The sequence below is a fragment of the Arachis hypogaea genome, chromosome 2, assembly GCF_003086295.3.
Source record: "Arachis hypogaea cultivar Tifrunner chromosome 2, arahy.Tifrunner.gnm2.J5K5, whole genome shotgun sequence".
Classification (NCBI taxonomy): Eukaryota; Viridiplantae; Streptophyta; class Magnoliopsida; order Fabales; family Fabaceae; genus Arachis; species Arachis hypogaea.
The window spans coordinates 38,266,980-38,281,867 of NC_092037.1; the positions used below are offsets into that span (position 1 = coordinate 38,266,980).

Below are 14,888 nucleotides of genomic sequence, written 5' to 3' on the forward strand. Positions count from 1 at the left end.
AAAGATAGGAGTATACCTGAAACGCTTCCTCTAATATATATGTTAGTTTTGAGAAAGAAAATCCTAACCCTAAGACTGGAAGTGAGTCAAGTCAGCTCATGGGCCAACTTGATCTCGACTCGTTAATAGCTCAATAAGATGAGCTCATGAGCTGGTAAACCAAGCTTAAACTCGGAATTGAACTCATAAAATAAATAAACTCGCCGAACTTGAACTAGGATAATCTCAACTCATTTGACTCGATTATATATATATATATATATATATATATATATATATATATATATATATATATATATATATATATATATATATATATAACACATATTTTATATGCATTTAATATATACTTTTAATATTATATATATACATATGAAATAGTAATATATAATTATATATATTAATCATCTTTATTGTTTAAAATTTTACTCTTGACAACAGTTTATAATTTACAAAGTCTCATCAAAGAAATTCTAGTAATTACCAAACTTTTTAAACACGAGCATTGACACACAAATGCTGTAATTCCATCAATAACTTAAGACTGTTACAGATCATTATCGACTATGGCAACGGACAAGAACTAACGTAATCAAACCCCCCTCCAACCCAAAAAAAAAAAGGGGGCAAAAATAGCATCTATGAATTTTCCAAGTGATCGAAATTCAATATACCCTCCTTTCCTTTGCTCGCTTCCAGGAATTCCGACCCCTAATCTTCCACTTGGTATTGCCCACAGGTCGATTTTGTTCTTCAATTTCACGTACCTTTCGCTTCCTGCAATGAAGATGATGAACGAGGTGAGTAAATATCCCAAAAAGCATAGCAACAAGTACAAACAAAACAAACTAACTTAGGAATGGTATTTTTTTAATGGTCCAAAATTTAAATGGTCAGGACTTTTATGACCCAACTGCCTTATTTTGGCAGATAAATTAGATGGTCCCACCGAATGGTCCATTTTGACAACCCTCGTATTTTCTGATTAACCAGTGGAATGTGTCTTTTACTGCAAGTGCCTATTTTACCTATATGCCGCAAGCTTTTGATCAGAAAGCAACTCATCTGCAATGGTTGCTTTCCTCTCCTTCTTTGTTAATCTTTCCGAGTAGAATTCTGATGCATCTTCTACAACTGTTCCCACCTGGTCATATTCAAATGACAAAAATAAATAAATATCAAATAAAGTAAAAATTGAATGCTCACCAAGAGAGATTGTAATTTTATAGCAAGTAACATCAATCATATGCTTGCCTATGATATACATACAGATTGGGTATACAACAATGAACTTGCCTGGAAATACTTGGGAAGTGCCTTTGATTTAGATTCACCCTTCTTATAGTGCCGTTTTGGATCTAACGCAGACCTCAACTGTAACAATAAACACAGTAAGAGTGTAAGGATCCCATTCCACTTGTGAAACTAAGGGATAAAAGTTTGTGTGTTGTATAAAAAGTAAATGTTAGGCGACCAATATTTTTCTCTTGTATTTGTCTTGCATTTGAGCCAACATTAATCAACTCATTTTTTTTCTTTAACTAAGTATTAATCACCTAACATTCTCCTGAAAAATATTACATAGCTATTATCATGATACAAATAATTGGAAACATCCAAATTTGTTATTAATGAATACTATATACATGCCTACACATTTTACTCCCCAAATGCTAACCGATCCCATTGAACTTTCAGCTGCCTGAAAGTTTGTCTTCCCATTATAAACATATACAATATAATTTACTTCAATCAAGCTGAGAACACTAGCTAAGTTTTCAGGAAGCATCAAACACCCCACAAATCATTGAAAATAGTAAAGTTGGCTGTTGGCCCAAAACAAGGGGTAAAATGGACTATGAACAGGGATCTTGTTAGCCAAAAGGCCTAACATGAAATAAAGTTAACTTGACAAGGAATCTAAATCTGAGTAACTGTTCTTTCCATTTTGAATGTAGGTGAATGTTGCCCAATCCAAGGAAAATATAAAATGGCAAACATATCAAAACTCAAAAATCACCTTCAACAACTTTAGATCTGTCTGCAACTCAGGAGTGATGGTTTGAGCAGGCATGTCAAACCTGACAAACATATACATAAAATCAGATAACTACATAATTTCTTTTTATAGTTTTCCAGAAAAAAAAAAAGGTTGGGGAGGGGGGGGGGGGGAAGAGAGAGAGAAAGATATAACTAAACAATCTCCTAATTCTATCTGATTAAAAATGGAAGTCACCACCCCTATACCCAGCCCCAGCTAGTCAGCTGTGTAAAACTACTTAAACAAGTAATAAAAATAAGATTTTTTTGTTTTAAAAAACAAAAAGAAACTTAACCATGGTTGCATTGCAAAAGAAAATTTGCTCCAGAAAATATATTGCATACCAATCTTTTCCAGCAGTATCTTTAGCTTGTTTCCTCAGTAATTTGTTTAACTTTCTGGGATCATTAGGAGGAATGAAAAGGCCATCAACAAGCTCTGTATTGGGTTTCCAAAGACTACTATTAGATGCCTCACTTTGAGGTTTGTTATGACAAGCATCTGCGGCTTTTGATGATGATGGAATCAACAGCTGTGGTTGCCATGAAAGTCCAACCAGCAGTTTACCCTCCGGCATCCCTATACCGAAGCAGATTGCACAATCAAATAACCAAGCGTTACATTTAATCTCTTTTTTAAAAGAAAAATTGACAATCTAAATGAGATAAGCTAAAGAATATATTCTTATATATCAAAACTATAGTAAATTTCATAAAACATCATGGAAACTATGCAAATATTTATGGCAAACTTTGAGAATTGCAGCAGTGTCTAACAAAATGAGCATGGTAGGGGACAAACCAAATTAAAATTAAGTAATATTAAGTTAAAAAAGGCATAAAACTTAATATAAGGTTGGAAGTGCATAAAAAAGAACAAAATACAAAATCTTATTCAGAGGGAACTCAAAAAGTTTATATTTTCCACCTTTTTGGGAATTTTTCAAAATAAAATACCCCTTTGTAATTATCAAGACAACAAAATAACCCATCAACATTTTTGTTTCAGCATAAAGTTTTAATTATCAAAACCAAGAAACTAGACAGCAACATTAGAACCAGACTAAGAAAACTTTTCCTAGGCATGATATTTATTTTTCCCATTGTTACTTTGATAATTAAAATTTTGAAATATATTATACAAAACGTCATCAAATCACATTCATAGCACATCTGAACCTCGGTGGCTTCAAGTAACAATATCAAAGTAAATTACATATGAATTAATTATGACATATTTATAATTTTTAGTTTTCTACCATTATGGATACCAAACTAGTAACTACAACTTGTTTTCAAAATGAAAGATGCTAGACCTCTGGTTCAGCCACCAACTTACTTGGCATTCTAAATTGAATAAACTATTTCAGTATTGATTATTGTAACTCAAATTAGGAATAAGGAAATGATATACAGTTAGAATGCTAACAATTTAAAATCATATATCATATCTCATATCTATTTTTAGAGGAATCCGATCACACGCAAACACTTCATCATTCACACTCCTTCATTTACCCAAACACTACCATTACCACACACAAACACTTCATTGTCATTCACACAGTCACAACATATATTGCATATACATACAAAACTGTTTCTGGTACAAGCAAATTAAGGATCCAGAATGTTAATTAGTTCATTCTGTTGTAAAGTAACAAGGTTTAATCACAAAACTAGAAGATATCGACAACATATATTTTTAACAGATTAGGTTATCAACATTCAATAATCAATTAATCACAAAACAAGACATCAAGAGGCAAAAAAAACAGAAGAGAGGAGATCGGTGACCGGCAGCGAGAGAGAGTATAGAGGAAGCAACCGAGACTAGGTGAGCAGAGAGCACAGAAGTGGCGGAAAGGCACAGAACACCAAAGCGAGAGACTACATCAAGAACAACAACACAGGTCAAATCACAAGCATTTAACAAATAAACAAAACACAAGCATTTAGCAAATTAATTCAGTAAACTAAACAGGAAATAAATGAACACAAGCATTTAGCAAATTAAATAAATATAACCTTGACTACATCTCTTATTATCTTATTGAGAGTGACACATGCTTATCTCTAATGCACAAAACTTGCCTTCAAATTCCCATTTTATCATCCTACTTCCAAGTAGAGATGGCAACGGGTCCTCATGGGGGCGGGGACATGCAAAACCCTCCCCATCTCCCCGATAGGTAACAGGGACCCGTATCCGCTGGATATCCGGATTTCTGTGGATTTAAAAAAAATCTAAAAAAGAAAGAAAAAATTGAAAAAGAAAAAGATAATCCCCAAGGTAATATATGTTCTTCTTTAATATTAAATGTAATCTTGATGATTAAATTGTATTAAGAATCAGGGTAATATATGTTCTCTTCTCTTTATCAATTATAACATCAACATTAGTACTGGTCTTTCTTAAAAGAACCAACTAAAAAAAGAAAATACAACAATTAAAATAAAGATATTAAATGAGTCAAGGAAACACCAAATCATATGAATTGCTGCAAGTTCTTCTTTAATATCTACATTGCATATACAAGACTTCAAGATACAAATATGCATGACAACAATAAATTCAAATTCAACAATGAAACAAGATTAGTTGTATACACAGCAGCTCACTAATTTTGTAATTCAAATTCAACAATGGCACAAGAGGCATACACACTGAACCATTTTGTTTAATCGTCCTTAACTCAATTTCAAAACAACAACAAACGCAAGTAATAGTGCTTCTTCAGCAACAACACCCACAATCATCTCATCATCATTATTGATCACTAAAACTAATCAGCACCCTCAACAACATTCTTGCTATAATAATGGTCCCAATCTTCTATACCAGCATTGCTTTGTCTTCAATTACCAAACTCTATCAAGGTCAGAAGACACACACTGAATAAAATTACAGAAGACTTACCGTAAGGAAGAGCAGCGAACGGCGAAGAGACTAACAGACGAGCTGCGACGAAGACTGGAGAAGATCTTGCTGGAGACGGAGACGAAGACCGGGTTGGAGGCGGCGGCGACGTTCAGGCTGCGACGACGATTCTTTCTCAGCCCTAAGACGCAGGAAGACGATATTTTGCGGTTAGACCGTGAGAGTGAGAGACGGTGGCGGGAATAGGGGAGGAACGTGGCGGTGAAAGGAGAGGAGGGTGGCGGACGGCGGTGAGAGGAGAGCCAGAGAGGTCGAATTTCTGAGCTGAAATTGTGAGAGAGGATGTGAATTTTGGAAGTGGAGAGAGTTTGAAGTGACGCCACTGCAGAGGAGGGTGATAGGGGGGAGTGGATCCTCTCCAGTGAGAAAAAAATTGGATGATATCCAGTGTTGAATCTAACCATTCATTGCACTCTCTCTTATTTATTTCTGGGCCCACTCATAGAATCAAAGGTGATAGATCACACTGGATTCTATCAATTGTTAAAAAAACTGGAGAGGATCTTTTTCCGGTGATAGGGTTAGGTAGGGCTCGGTCTTGGAGTTAGCTCAAGTTTCATGAACTTGACTCACGGATTCATTATCAATGAAGCTTATTTGATAAGCTCAAGCTCGACTCGTCGAAAGCTCACAAGTTGGTTCCAGCTCACGAGCTAACTCAGAGCTTTAAGCAAATTGTAATTGCATCGGGTGTTGCTTCTCTTTCTGTTGTTTAAAATAGTAGGGGTGAACAAAAAGACAAAAATCTCAACTCACAAATCCTATCCGATTTGATTACATTTTCTTTCTTAGATTGGATCAAATGACCGAAATAATTGGATAAAACCCAAACAAATCCAATTTGTTGTCATTTCTTTTTCCCTTGGATGGAAGTTGTTAACTAAGAAACTAATGTTGGTTCCCTTATATTACTTAAAGAAATAATCTCTAGTCCATTTTACATTTAAGTAAATGTTAGATAGCACATTAATAAAAATATAAATTATATTTGGGTTTGTTAATTATCAAAATACACTATGAAATATTGTAGAACTAACAAAAACCATATCACCTAGCCTCGGTCTCCTTGGTTTTTTTAGATTTTGAAGAATACTCCATTTAACAGTTGTCGTGCCTCTCCCACCACTCGATATTTCCGCAAAACCCTTCATCGGAATATATTTCATTGCTGAATTGATTAAAACCTATGAAGCACGGACACTTCGCTGAGTTGCTGTGTCAGCGTGTCGAACACATTTCGGACACGACACTTACTGACACTCGTCCGACATGCGTGTCTGCGGTGTCCAATCGTGTTTTAATAAAAAATAAAAAAAAATTTTCCGGACACACTTGAACACACCTAAATACCATTACGTGTCAGCGTGTTTAACAAATATTCTTGAAATAAATTTAGATATAGTATATATTATTATTTATTAAAACAAAAAGATATTTTAAATACTTGATATATTTAAAATAAGACATTAAAAATAATTAAAAAGTTATTTTATATTTTAATATTAATAAAATATTAAAATATTATTACCATTTATCTAATAAAATACTTTATATTTTATATGTATGCGTGTCCCCGTGTCTTATAAAATTTTAAAATTTGCGTGTCGGTGTGTTCCATGTCGTGTCCCGTATCCATGTCAGCGTGCATCATAGATTAAAACCAACTTACTAATTTGAGATAAATATTTGCCTTTCCACTCCTTCAATTTCTCTTCCACCTTGAGATTTCAACCAAGTAGAATACTAAGATTTAATTGGAAAATCCATCCACCTCTTTGCAACGGAGAATGTTAACACCTTTTGCACACTACTACTATGACTATTTAAAGTAAGGACAACATATTTTATCATTATTGATTTCAACTCTGTTATTACCTTGAAGTTTTGAAAAATTCTCCTATAATTTCGAATACACTGAATGTCACAAGGGCAGAGCAAATTGAAAATAAGACCACCTTATTCTTTCCTTTCCCACCTGCAATGCTCTTGCCTTCCCCAATAAGCTTATATCTATAGCATATTGTTTAAAATGAGACCACCAACTCAAAGAAATGGGGAGAAAAGATCCCCTATCTCAATCCTCCTTTTAGATTAATGAGTTTTGTAATTGTTTTCCATTGATTAAGATTGAAGACTCAAACATCAACTGCGATTTAATCATGTAATAGTCGAATCACTCGTAGTTTAAGCTTGAGTTTCCTGACTTTATTTGTATATCCTATACTACAAAGACCATCAATAACAGCTCTCTGAGTAGCCCTTAAGATCCGAAACCCAGAATTTAGACACAAAACTATGATCTTGGAGGCACAAAGGAACCTTCTAGCCCTACAAAGGTTGTGCACTATGATGGTATACGTGAAAGAGTCTTTAACTTCCATCGATTCGAACCATTTCATTGCATGATCAATATGACCTGCTTTACCCAATCCATGAAGAATACAGTTATGCGCAACCAAATTGTAACCAAACCCCAGTGAGTTCATATAAATCAAATGCTGTTTTGCACCTAAAAAGTTGCCTGCCTTGCACAATCCATTAATTATAATAGTGTGTGTATATTGATCGCATTCCAGACCTTCTTTCTCTATCTTGCCAAGTAACTTCATGGCATCATCTAATCTTCCTTGTCTGCAGTAAAGATTTATCAATGTATTATAAGACACTAAATCTGGTTGAATACCACTATGCTGCATCAGCATGACGATTTCATCTGCCTCTTCAATCCGCCCGATCTTTATCAGTGCAGCAATCACTGTGCAGTATGCATATCCATCGAAAGTGTACCCTTTACTCCTCATCTCATGCAAGGTCTCTAACGCTTCGTCAAACTGCCTACACTGGAAGCAACACTTCATAACCGTTATGTAGGTAATACAGTTAGGTTCATAACCTGCTTCCTTAAACTCCCTAAGAATCCTCCTAGCTGTCCCCGTTCGTCGAGCCTTGCTTAGTCCATTAATAAGTGTGTTGTATGTCAACACCTCAGGAATGAATCTGTGCCGTTGCAAGTTCCTGAACAACATAATAGCATTGTTAACATATCCATTCTTACACAGCCCATTAATCATGATGTTATATGTAGCCGAACAAGGATGCAGCTCACTAAGCGCCATCTCCAAAAAAATACGATTCGCCTCATCTGGTTTCCCAAGCTTGAACAAACAATTAATCAAAATGTTATAGCTCCAAGCAGCAGGGTGTATACCTGCTCGAAGTATTTCGTCGAATAGGTCCAAGGCACTCGACAACAAGCATTTCTTGGCAGCCCCAGAGATTAAAGAATTGTAAGAAATAATATCAGGGGGTATCTCTGCCTCATTCATTCGATTGAGAACAGAATAGCCTGTGTCGACGCAATCCAAACGACAATACGCATCTATTAGAGTGTTGTATGTGACCACATCAGAGAGCACGCCCAATCTTACGCCGTTGATTATCACAGCTTCAGCTTTCACTACTTGCTTGGCTTTGCACATTGATGCTATGCAAATGTTCAATACCTTAGTTGATAACCTCGCAACCATAATTCACCAGCACCCAAAAAGGGGCATCATTTTATCATAATAAGCTTCCCATTTGCAATACGAGAATTGAGAGACCAAGATTTCATCCACAAAAGCGACAAACACGGATTCATGTACACTGAAAAATTTACATCTGCAGTGCAGAAGTGATATGATAAAATAGATCAATGAACAAAGAAATTAAACAAAGTGAACTCGTTACACTAATATGTTAGCACATCAAAGTCATCAATATTCCATAATCCGAGAAAAGAGAGAGGCAAGGAATTTGATTGAAGACAACAATACGCTACCTGCATGACTACGGGGACAGCGACGACGGAGTCAGAAGTGGCCGCCGTGTCGGTTTGTGAGAGAGAGGGCCGAAGAGGGGGGGGGGAGGAGGCGGGAGAGAGAATCGAGGGAGGTCAATTGCCACTCGACAACAGGATGAATATTTTGATTATTTTCCTTTTCGGCTTTTTCCCGGTTTAATTTCAACCGGACCGATTCTAAGCCTAATTCACCGGATCCCGGCTACACTGCGTCTTGTAGAACAAGGTTTTAAAAATTAGACCAGTCATCAAACCGTTTTTATTATTATTTATTAATTTATTAGTTTAATCGGTTTAATTATTGTATAATTAAAATAATTATTTTATAATAAAATAAAAAATAAAATATAAATAAATACATTACAATATAATTATAATCTAATATAAATCTTAAAATATCATTTAAATTGAAATAATATAACAACCAAAGTCTTATAATGTTAATAAAATACAAATTCAAAATCTAAATAACAAATGAAAATATCCAAATATAAAATGTTTTAAGTAAAACTTTCTCATCAATCATTAAAATTCAAAAAACTTACTGTAGATTTATTGCATTGCAAATTCACCGTATTAGAATCGTCTTCACTTTTATTTCCACCATCTTCAACAAAAAAACCAAAAGATGCACAAATAAATAATTTTTTATTGATCCTATCATCCATAATTAAAAAAAAAATTCATTGAATTAACTTAATTCAATTTATACTTTTCTTTATTGAATTAACTTCAAAACTGACCAATTTATATTAGCACAACAATTAACAATTTTAACAAAGATTAACAATTTTAACAAAGTTTAACAAAAATGAACAATTTTTCAATTTTAACAAACTCAGTAAATGATTAACAACAGATAAAAAAAAACACTCGAGGCATTACCTTCAGCAAGAGCAGTGAGTAGGAGGGAGAGTGACGGATGACGGGAAGCTGGCGGCAAACACTAGTGAGCTGGCGATGCACACGATGAACGGACAACGGACAAGAGCTGCGAAGCAGGATCGGGTGTTGCTCACGTTGGCAAACTAGGGGAGGGTCTTCGAGAAGGACGAACCAAGAGGTTAGCGAACAACCATAGTGAGATAGGAGGATGGCGTGACGGGCGGCTAGGGTGAGACGAATGGTGGCGCGATGTGGCTAGGGTTATTTTAAATAAACCGGCCAGGTCCTGATTCAGTTCAACCGACCGTGAACCAATCGGTTCATGAGTTTCAGAATAGTTTTTTTGTTGATCGGTCTAATCCAATTTTCAGTAGAACCCTAAATTGCTTTGGTAGAATAGAATATTCCATCGAAAATATTATATGCACAAGTTTTTTTTTTAAACCAAGTCTAATCAAGTTGAACAATAAAATTTAGGTGAATGATAAGTAAAAGTGATGAGAAAATTTTTTTTTAATACTAGACCAACTTAATTAAACTTAATTTACAAAAATTTGTACGTGCAACATTATTTTATTTTCGTCAATCAATATATGATCTGTTTTTGCCCAAAAAGCTAATTTTAACGCAATAATTATTTGAAAAAATATTTTATATGTTAAATAGTATGATAAATTCTTAAGGGTTCAAGAAAAAGAGTTTAGTAACCAATGATGTTAATGTGTGTACGAATATGTGATCTTAAAACTGTATTTATTTTTTTATTTGAAAACTCATTTCTAAATTTTATATCCCTAACAATATTATTACACTTGAGAATATTTTGCCCGAAATATAAAAAGCACAAAAGTGTGTTTATTATTACAATTATTTTAAAAACGTGTTTATATTGATTGTTTGAATTCGTAATATATACTTCTAAAAATCTTGTTAAAATATATATCAAAATCAACTATTAGTTAAAATATAAAATACACACTAAAATTAAATTAAATTACATATATATTTTTATACAAATACATCGATTTTAATACTCAAATAACATTTTTTATTTAAGAATATATGTTGTTGATATTTTCAGAATACTCCTGATATTTTAATATTACCGAGGGTGAAATTTAACCCACCAAAAAATAGATCCGAAAAAACTAACTACATATTGAGTTCCTTTCTTTATACTTTATTTAGAATTTGAGAACATATTTAATAATATTTTTAGCATGATAGATAATTATCCATAGAACATACTAAATAGGGGATAACCCACAAACTTATCAAGAAGGAAATTATATAGTACGCAAACAGGTTCAGCTCAAAAATAGGATCCAATGTTCGTAAGCACATTTTAAGAACAAACTAAAGAAACTAACAAAATTCATCCAACAAAACTGTAACAAGATGAAAATTGCTACCAAGGTATTAAGCTACTTAATATATTAAGCAAAATCACAATTTCACTGAATATAAAAGATCCTTCAAAAGACACGGTAGGATTTTCTCATGGTACTCTTCAGATACAAGCACCTAACCTGAAATCAGTAATGGTTCAAGTTAGATGATTAGCTAGATCAAATCCGATACAAATATTCCAGGAACATAAGGGGAGAAGAAAATAATTTCGCAAGCAGCACCTTCAAAGGACAGTAATAGAAGTAGAATAATAAAAATATAAAAATTGAAAAGCACTCATTGTATTTTTGTAGCATATTGTTAATATATATTAACAAAGATGCAAATTGAGTCAACATTTAACTAGCGTTCCATTATGCAATGCTACCCTTGAGAACAGAAAGTTTGTAAGAAAAATGTGTTGACTCTCATTTTCGGATTTTCCATTTACTCATTTTCCGATCCATCACTTCATTTTGATCAGGCACACTATCTTATGGTAATGAAGTAACGAGGTAATAAGTCTCGGAATGAATATAAGGAAAATCAGCCATCCAAATATTACCCGCAATGAAACATGACAACCCAAATAACAAACGACTCAATGCAGGTGCATAACAAAATGCAGAATTTTTCCCTTAAAAGTTGAGTGCTTAATTACAATAAACCAATCATACATGATAGCAACAAGACAAGTTGTAAATTTCAAAGGGGTGAAAAAAACACCAACATTAAAGGTAATAGAACAAAGACAATATACTCTGTTGGGCGTGATACTCACATTCTGCCAGTTCTTTTTCAACAAGGACACAAGGAAGTTAACGCTCAGTTGTACGTTATGGAAGATTTGCTTTTCCTCCATGCTTACATTGCCTACAGCTACTCCCATGCAGAGCACCTTCTTAAGCTGAAATTTCACCATAGCCTTGGTCTCATTGACTTTAGACTCGAGGGATTCTTGGTGGGTAACAAGTGTGGGAAACTTTCCTGCAAAGTTATGGGAATTAACAAGAATTAGTGAAGGTAATGACTGAGATTCAAAGGGCACACAACATAGCAATTCCTTAAAACAGACTATAAAACTACATATTGTGCAAAAAGATTTATCTTTTGAGGAGAGGAGAGGGGAGGTGAGGTGGATGAATAAACCAGAAAATCATTTAGTTTTAACAGTTAACACATACATGTAACAAATTAATGCTAAGAGATTAAATAAATGAAGGCTAAAATGCCACACGTAAAATGGTCTAGAGTTAAATTCTTAATCATTTTCAAACGGACATATGTTCTAAATCAAAAGTACATGCCTGTCTTGTTGAGACCAGGACCCAAGAGACGAGGAATCTGCTTAATGACTGCTTCAGAAGCCAAGAAAGCATGATATTTCTTGGCAAGTTTCTTCACCAATTTCTTATTTTTGTTAAGCTTCTACAATGCTTCAACGTCCATCCAATCCAATCCCATTTTCTCTGCCTGCAAATTATAAGTTCAATCAACGTAACGAACATGGAATCAATTACACACAAGCAACACCCTAAAACACAACCAAAATATTGCTTCCATCAAATCATAAAATGTCATTGCTCTCTTTAATTGCATTCATGTAACGAATCATTGTGTCATTTCACGATATTACTTTCATACAACAAAATGGATAGCACAGCATTTGCAAATTCATTCAAGTCGAGCAACTCATTTACACACTTCAAATCCCAGATTGTTAAAAACGTTAATCTTAAGCCAATAACCTCAAATTAGTTACATCATTTTGGCACATAAATATATAATTTGTATGAATCAACAGATTCTTTCATAGTTCAATACACATCAAGGGTCATGTATGACAATGATCAATTACAAAGATGAAAGTAGCTACCATTTTTTTAGAATTAATAACTGTTGATTACAGCAACAGAAAATGAATTGGAATATAAGCTTACCTATTTTCATCTTGGGCCTTGGGATGTGTGGCAACTTTACAGAACCGCTGAAACGCTTATCCTTTTGTGGGTCATAGTTTTTGAGTCCAATTTGGAGCCCAATGGTCTCCACAAACTTCCTATTCTTCTCTTTGGAATCAGCCACTATCCCAGTGATTGCTTCTCTCAGTGCATCACTCTGAAGCTTACTACTCAGTTAACAAACAAACGCATAGAATCAATACTCAAATAATCAATTAATTTAACAAACACAAATACCAAAAAGTTAGTCAAACATTTCATCATTCCATCTCGAAATACACAAGTAAAGGTGGAAGATGAATTTACCTCATGGTTGAAGCTAGGGTTTTGTGGGATCAAGAGCTAAAACTGCGAACAAAAGGAAATGGAAAACAGAACAGTCAGTATTACAAAGAATAAGTAATCCAAATTAAAATCCAGATCCAAAAACGAATATTTCTGAAGCGGGTGAATTCTCTGGTGCTGAAGGAAGTTAATTTCCGAGGGTGCCGAAATCAATGTGGAGTTATGTAAAATTATTCTTTTGTCCTTATTTTAATTTCGTTCGTAAAAGCTTCGTCATACTCCTTCCAACGGCACCAGAGAATTCACCATTGTAGCATTTGTGTGGAGAAAGAAAGACAGAACAAACCTGGCAGAGACGGAATCGCAGAGGAAGACTAGGGTTTCTGGATATATATGGACTTTTTTGGATTTTGTTTGGGCCAGTTACACTTTTTTTTTTGTCGTCGCCCGTTAAGACACGCTTTGCTTTTCGCCTTTTTTATTTTTCATCAACTTTTAAGCTCTACTGGGTAAAAAAAATCAAAACAAAACAAAAACCTATTTTATTTTTTTTCAAATATTAAAAAAATAGTTAAATTACTAAAAAAATTGTATAAAAAAAAGAATTGCCAAAAAAACAAAGTTATATCTAATTCCAAAAAAAAATTAAATCAATTATTTACATAGAGAAAGCAATATATATACTGATTCCGGAATTTAGATTTAGATCTGAATTTTTATTTGAGATACTCTTTGTTAAGTAGTCAGTCTTTTAGTTAATAATGAATAAGGAGTATCCTTGCCTTACTTAATTTGTATATTTAAGCTTCTCTTTATATATTGTGTGTATATATTATATATTATTTTTGAGATTTTTATATTATATGTATCTCTACTTAATACTTAAATCTGTAAAAAAGGTATTCATTGAGATGCAGTCCTTATAAATTTGAAGTAATTTTTTCATAATCATCCATTTGTTTTAATAAATTTTTATTAAGTAAGAAAGTGAAAAGAAGAGAAAAAAATAAATGGTAGATAGAGTTAGTAGAAAATAAAATTAATTTACACCATAAATACATTATATAAATCAATTTACACATAAGGCTTGTAGTTTGGGCTTTTGGAATTTGTAGTTTATTATTTATGATTTAAGTTTAGAATTATGGTTAAGGTTTGAGAGATGTTGTAAACCCCGCTAAAATCGGTAAATAATTAGTTAATAAATTGAATTTTAAATAGAAATATTAGAAATACAAAACTAATATAAAAAAAGGATAGAGCTCGTCGAAAGGAGAATTTTGATATAAATTTCGAAAAATTTGGCTCAAAGTTGCACTGAATGGGTCGAACCGGTTGAAACGGACCCAAACTGGACCCGTGGATCCAACCGGACCCATAATATAAAAGAAGCATCAGCTTCTTCTTCCTCATTTCATTCACCACGCAGCAAAATAGATTAGGAAAGAAGGAAGACTCCCAAACCCTTACCAACCCTTTGATCCACCATAACTTCCTCATTTGATCTCCGATCGCCATACCGTTTGCGGCCACGCGTCCAGCGCGT

General features: G+C 33.8%; 2 protein-coding genes and 1 pseudogene across 6 annotated transcripts; all 3 read right to left on the reverse strand.

Annotated features, from left to right (window-relative positions):
- Nucleotides 1–409: 409 nt before the first annotated feature.
- LOC112743395 (rRNA-processing protein fcf2) lies at nucleotides 410–5,794 on the reverse strand. 5 transcript variants are annotated; one of them, XM_025792615.3, is made up of 7 exons: nucleotides 4,961–5,794; nucleotides 3,869–3,930; nucleotides 2,386–2,620; nucleotides 2,021–2,081; nucleotides 1,297–1,374; nucleotides 1,029–1,144; nucleotides 410–777 (listed from the first exon to the last, which is right to left on the reverse strand). In XM_025792615.3, exons 1-7 carry the CDS (start codon nucleotides 5,383–5,385, stop codon nucleotides 666–668), a joined length of 1,089 nt encoding a protein of 362 aa, XP_025648400.1. In that variant the 5' UTR covers nucleotides 5,386–5,794; the 3' UTR covers nucleotides 410–665. The 5 variants fall into 5 exon arrangements, with proteins under 5 accessions (XP_025648400.1, XP_025648410.1, XP_072073287.1 ...); XM_025792625.2 differs by having other exon boundaries at nucleotides 3,838–3,930; nucleotides 4,961–5,776; XM_072217186.1 differs by lacking the exon at nucleotides 4,961–5,794 and adding an exon at nucleotides 4,135–4,287.
- A 1,236-nt stretch (nucleotides 5,795–7,030) lies between these two features.
- LOC112743426 (uncharacterized) lies at nucleotides 7,031–8,970 on the reverse strand. Its single transcript, XM_025792644.3, has 3 exons — nucleotides 8,802–8,970; nucleotides 8,190–8,641; nucleotides 7,031–7,996 (listed from the first exon to the last, which is right to left on the reverse strand). Exons 2-3 carry the CDS (start codon nucleotides 8,237–8,239, stop codon nucleotides 7,135–7,137), a joined length of 912 nt encoding a protein of 303 aa, XP_025648429.2. The 5' UTR covers nucleotides 8,240–8,641; nucleotides 8,802–8,970; the 3' UTR covers nucleotides 7,031–7,134.
- Nucleotides 8,971–10,978: 2,008 nt separating this feature from the next.
- Nucleotides 10,979–13,683, reverse strand: LOC112743435 (large ribosomal subunit protein uL1-like; annotated as a pseudogene).
- Nucleotides 13,684–14,888: the final 1,205 nt, after the last annotated feature.

Excerpts from the sequence above, each read along its gene's own strand:
- LOC112743395 (XM_025792615.3), bottom strand. The coding sequence starts at position 5,385 with ATGGTTAGATTCAACACTGGATATCATCCAATTTTTTTCTCACTGGAG. Across the intron at positions 2,082-2,385 it reads GATACTGCTGGAAAAGATTG|GTTTGACATGCCTGCTCAAA; the intron begins GTATGCAATATA and ends TATGTTTGTCAG. Across the intron at positions 778-1,028 it reads CAAAAGCTTGCGGCATATAG|GAAGCGAAAGGTACGTGAAA; the intron begins GTAAAATAGGCA and ends TCTTCATTGCAG.
- LOC112743426 (XM_025792644.3), bottom strand. The coding sequence starts at position 8,239 with ATGCTTGTTGTCGAGTGCCTTGGACCTATTCGACGAAATACTTCGAGC. Across the intron at positions 7,997-8,189 it reads CGACGAAATACTTCGAGCAG|GAACTTGCAACGGCACAGAT; the intron begins GTATACACCCTG and ends TATGTTGTTCAG.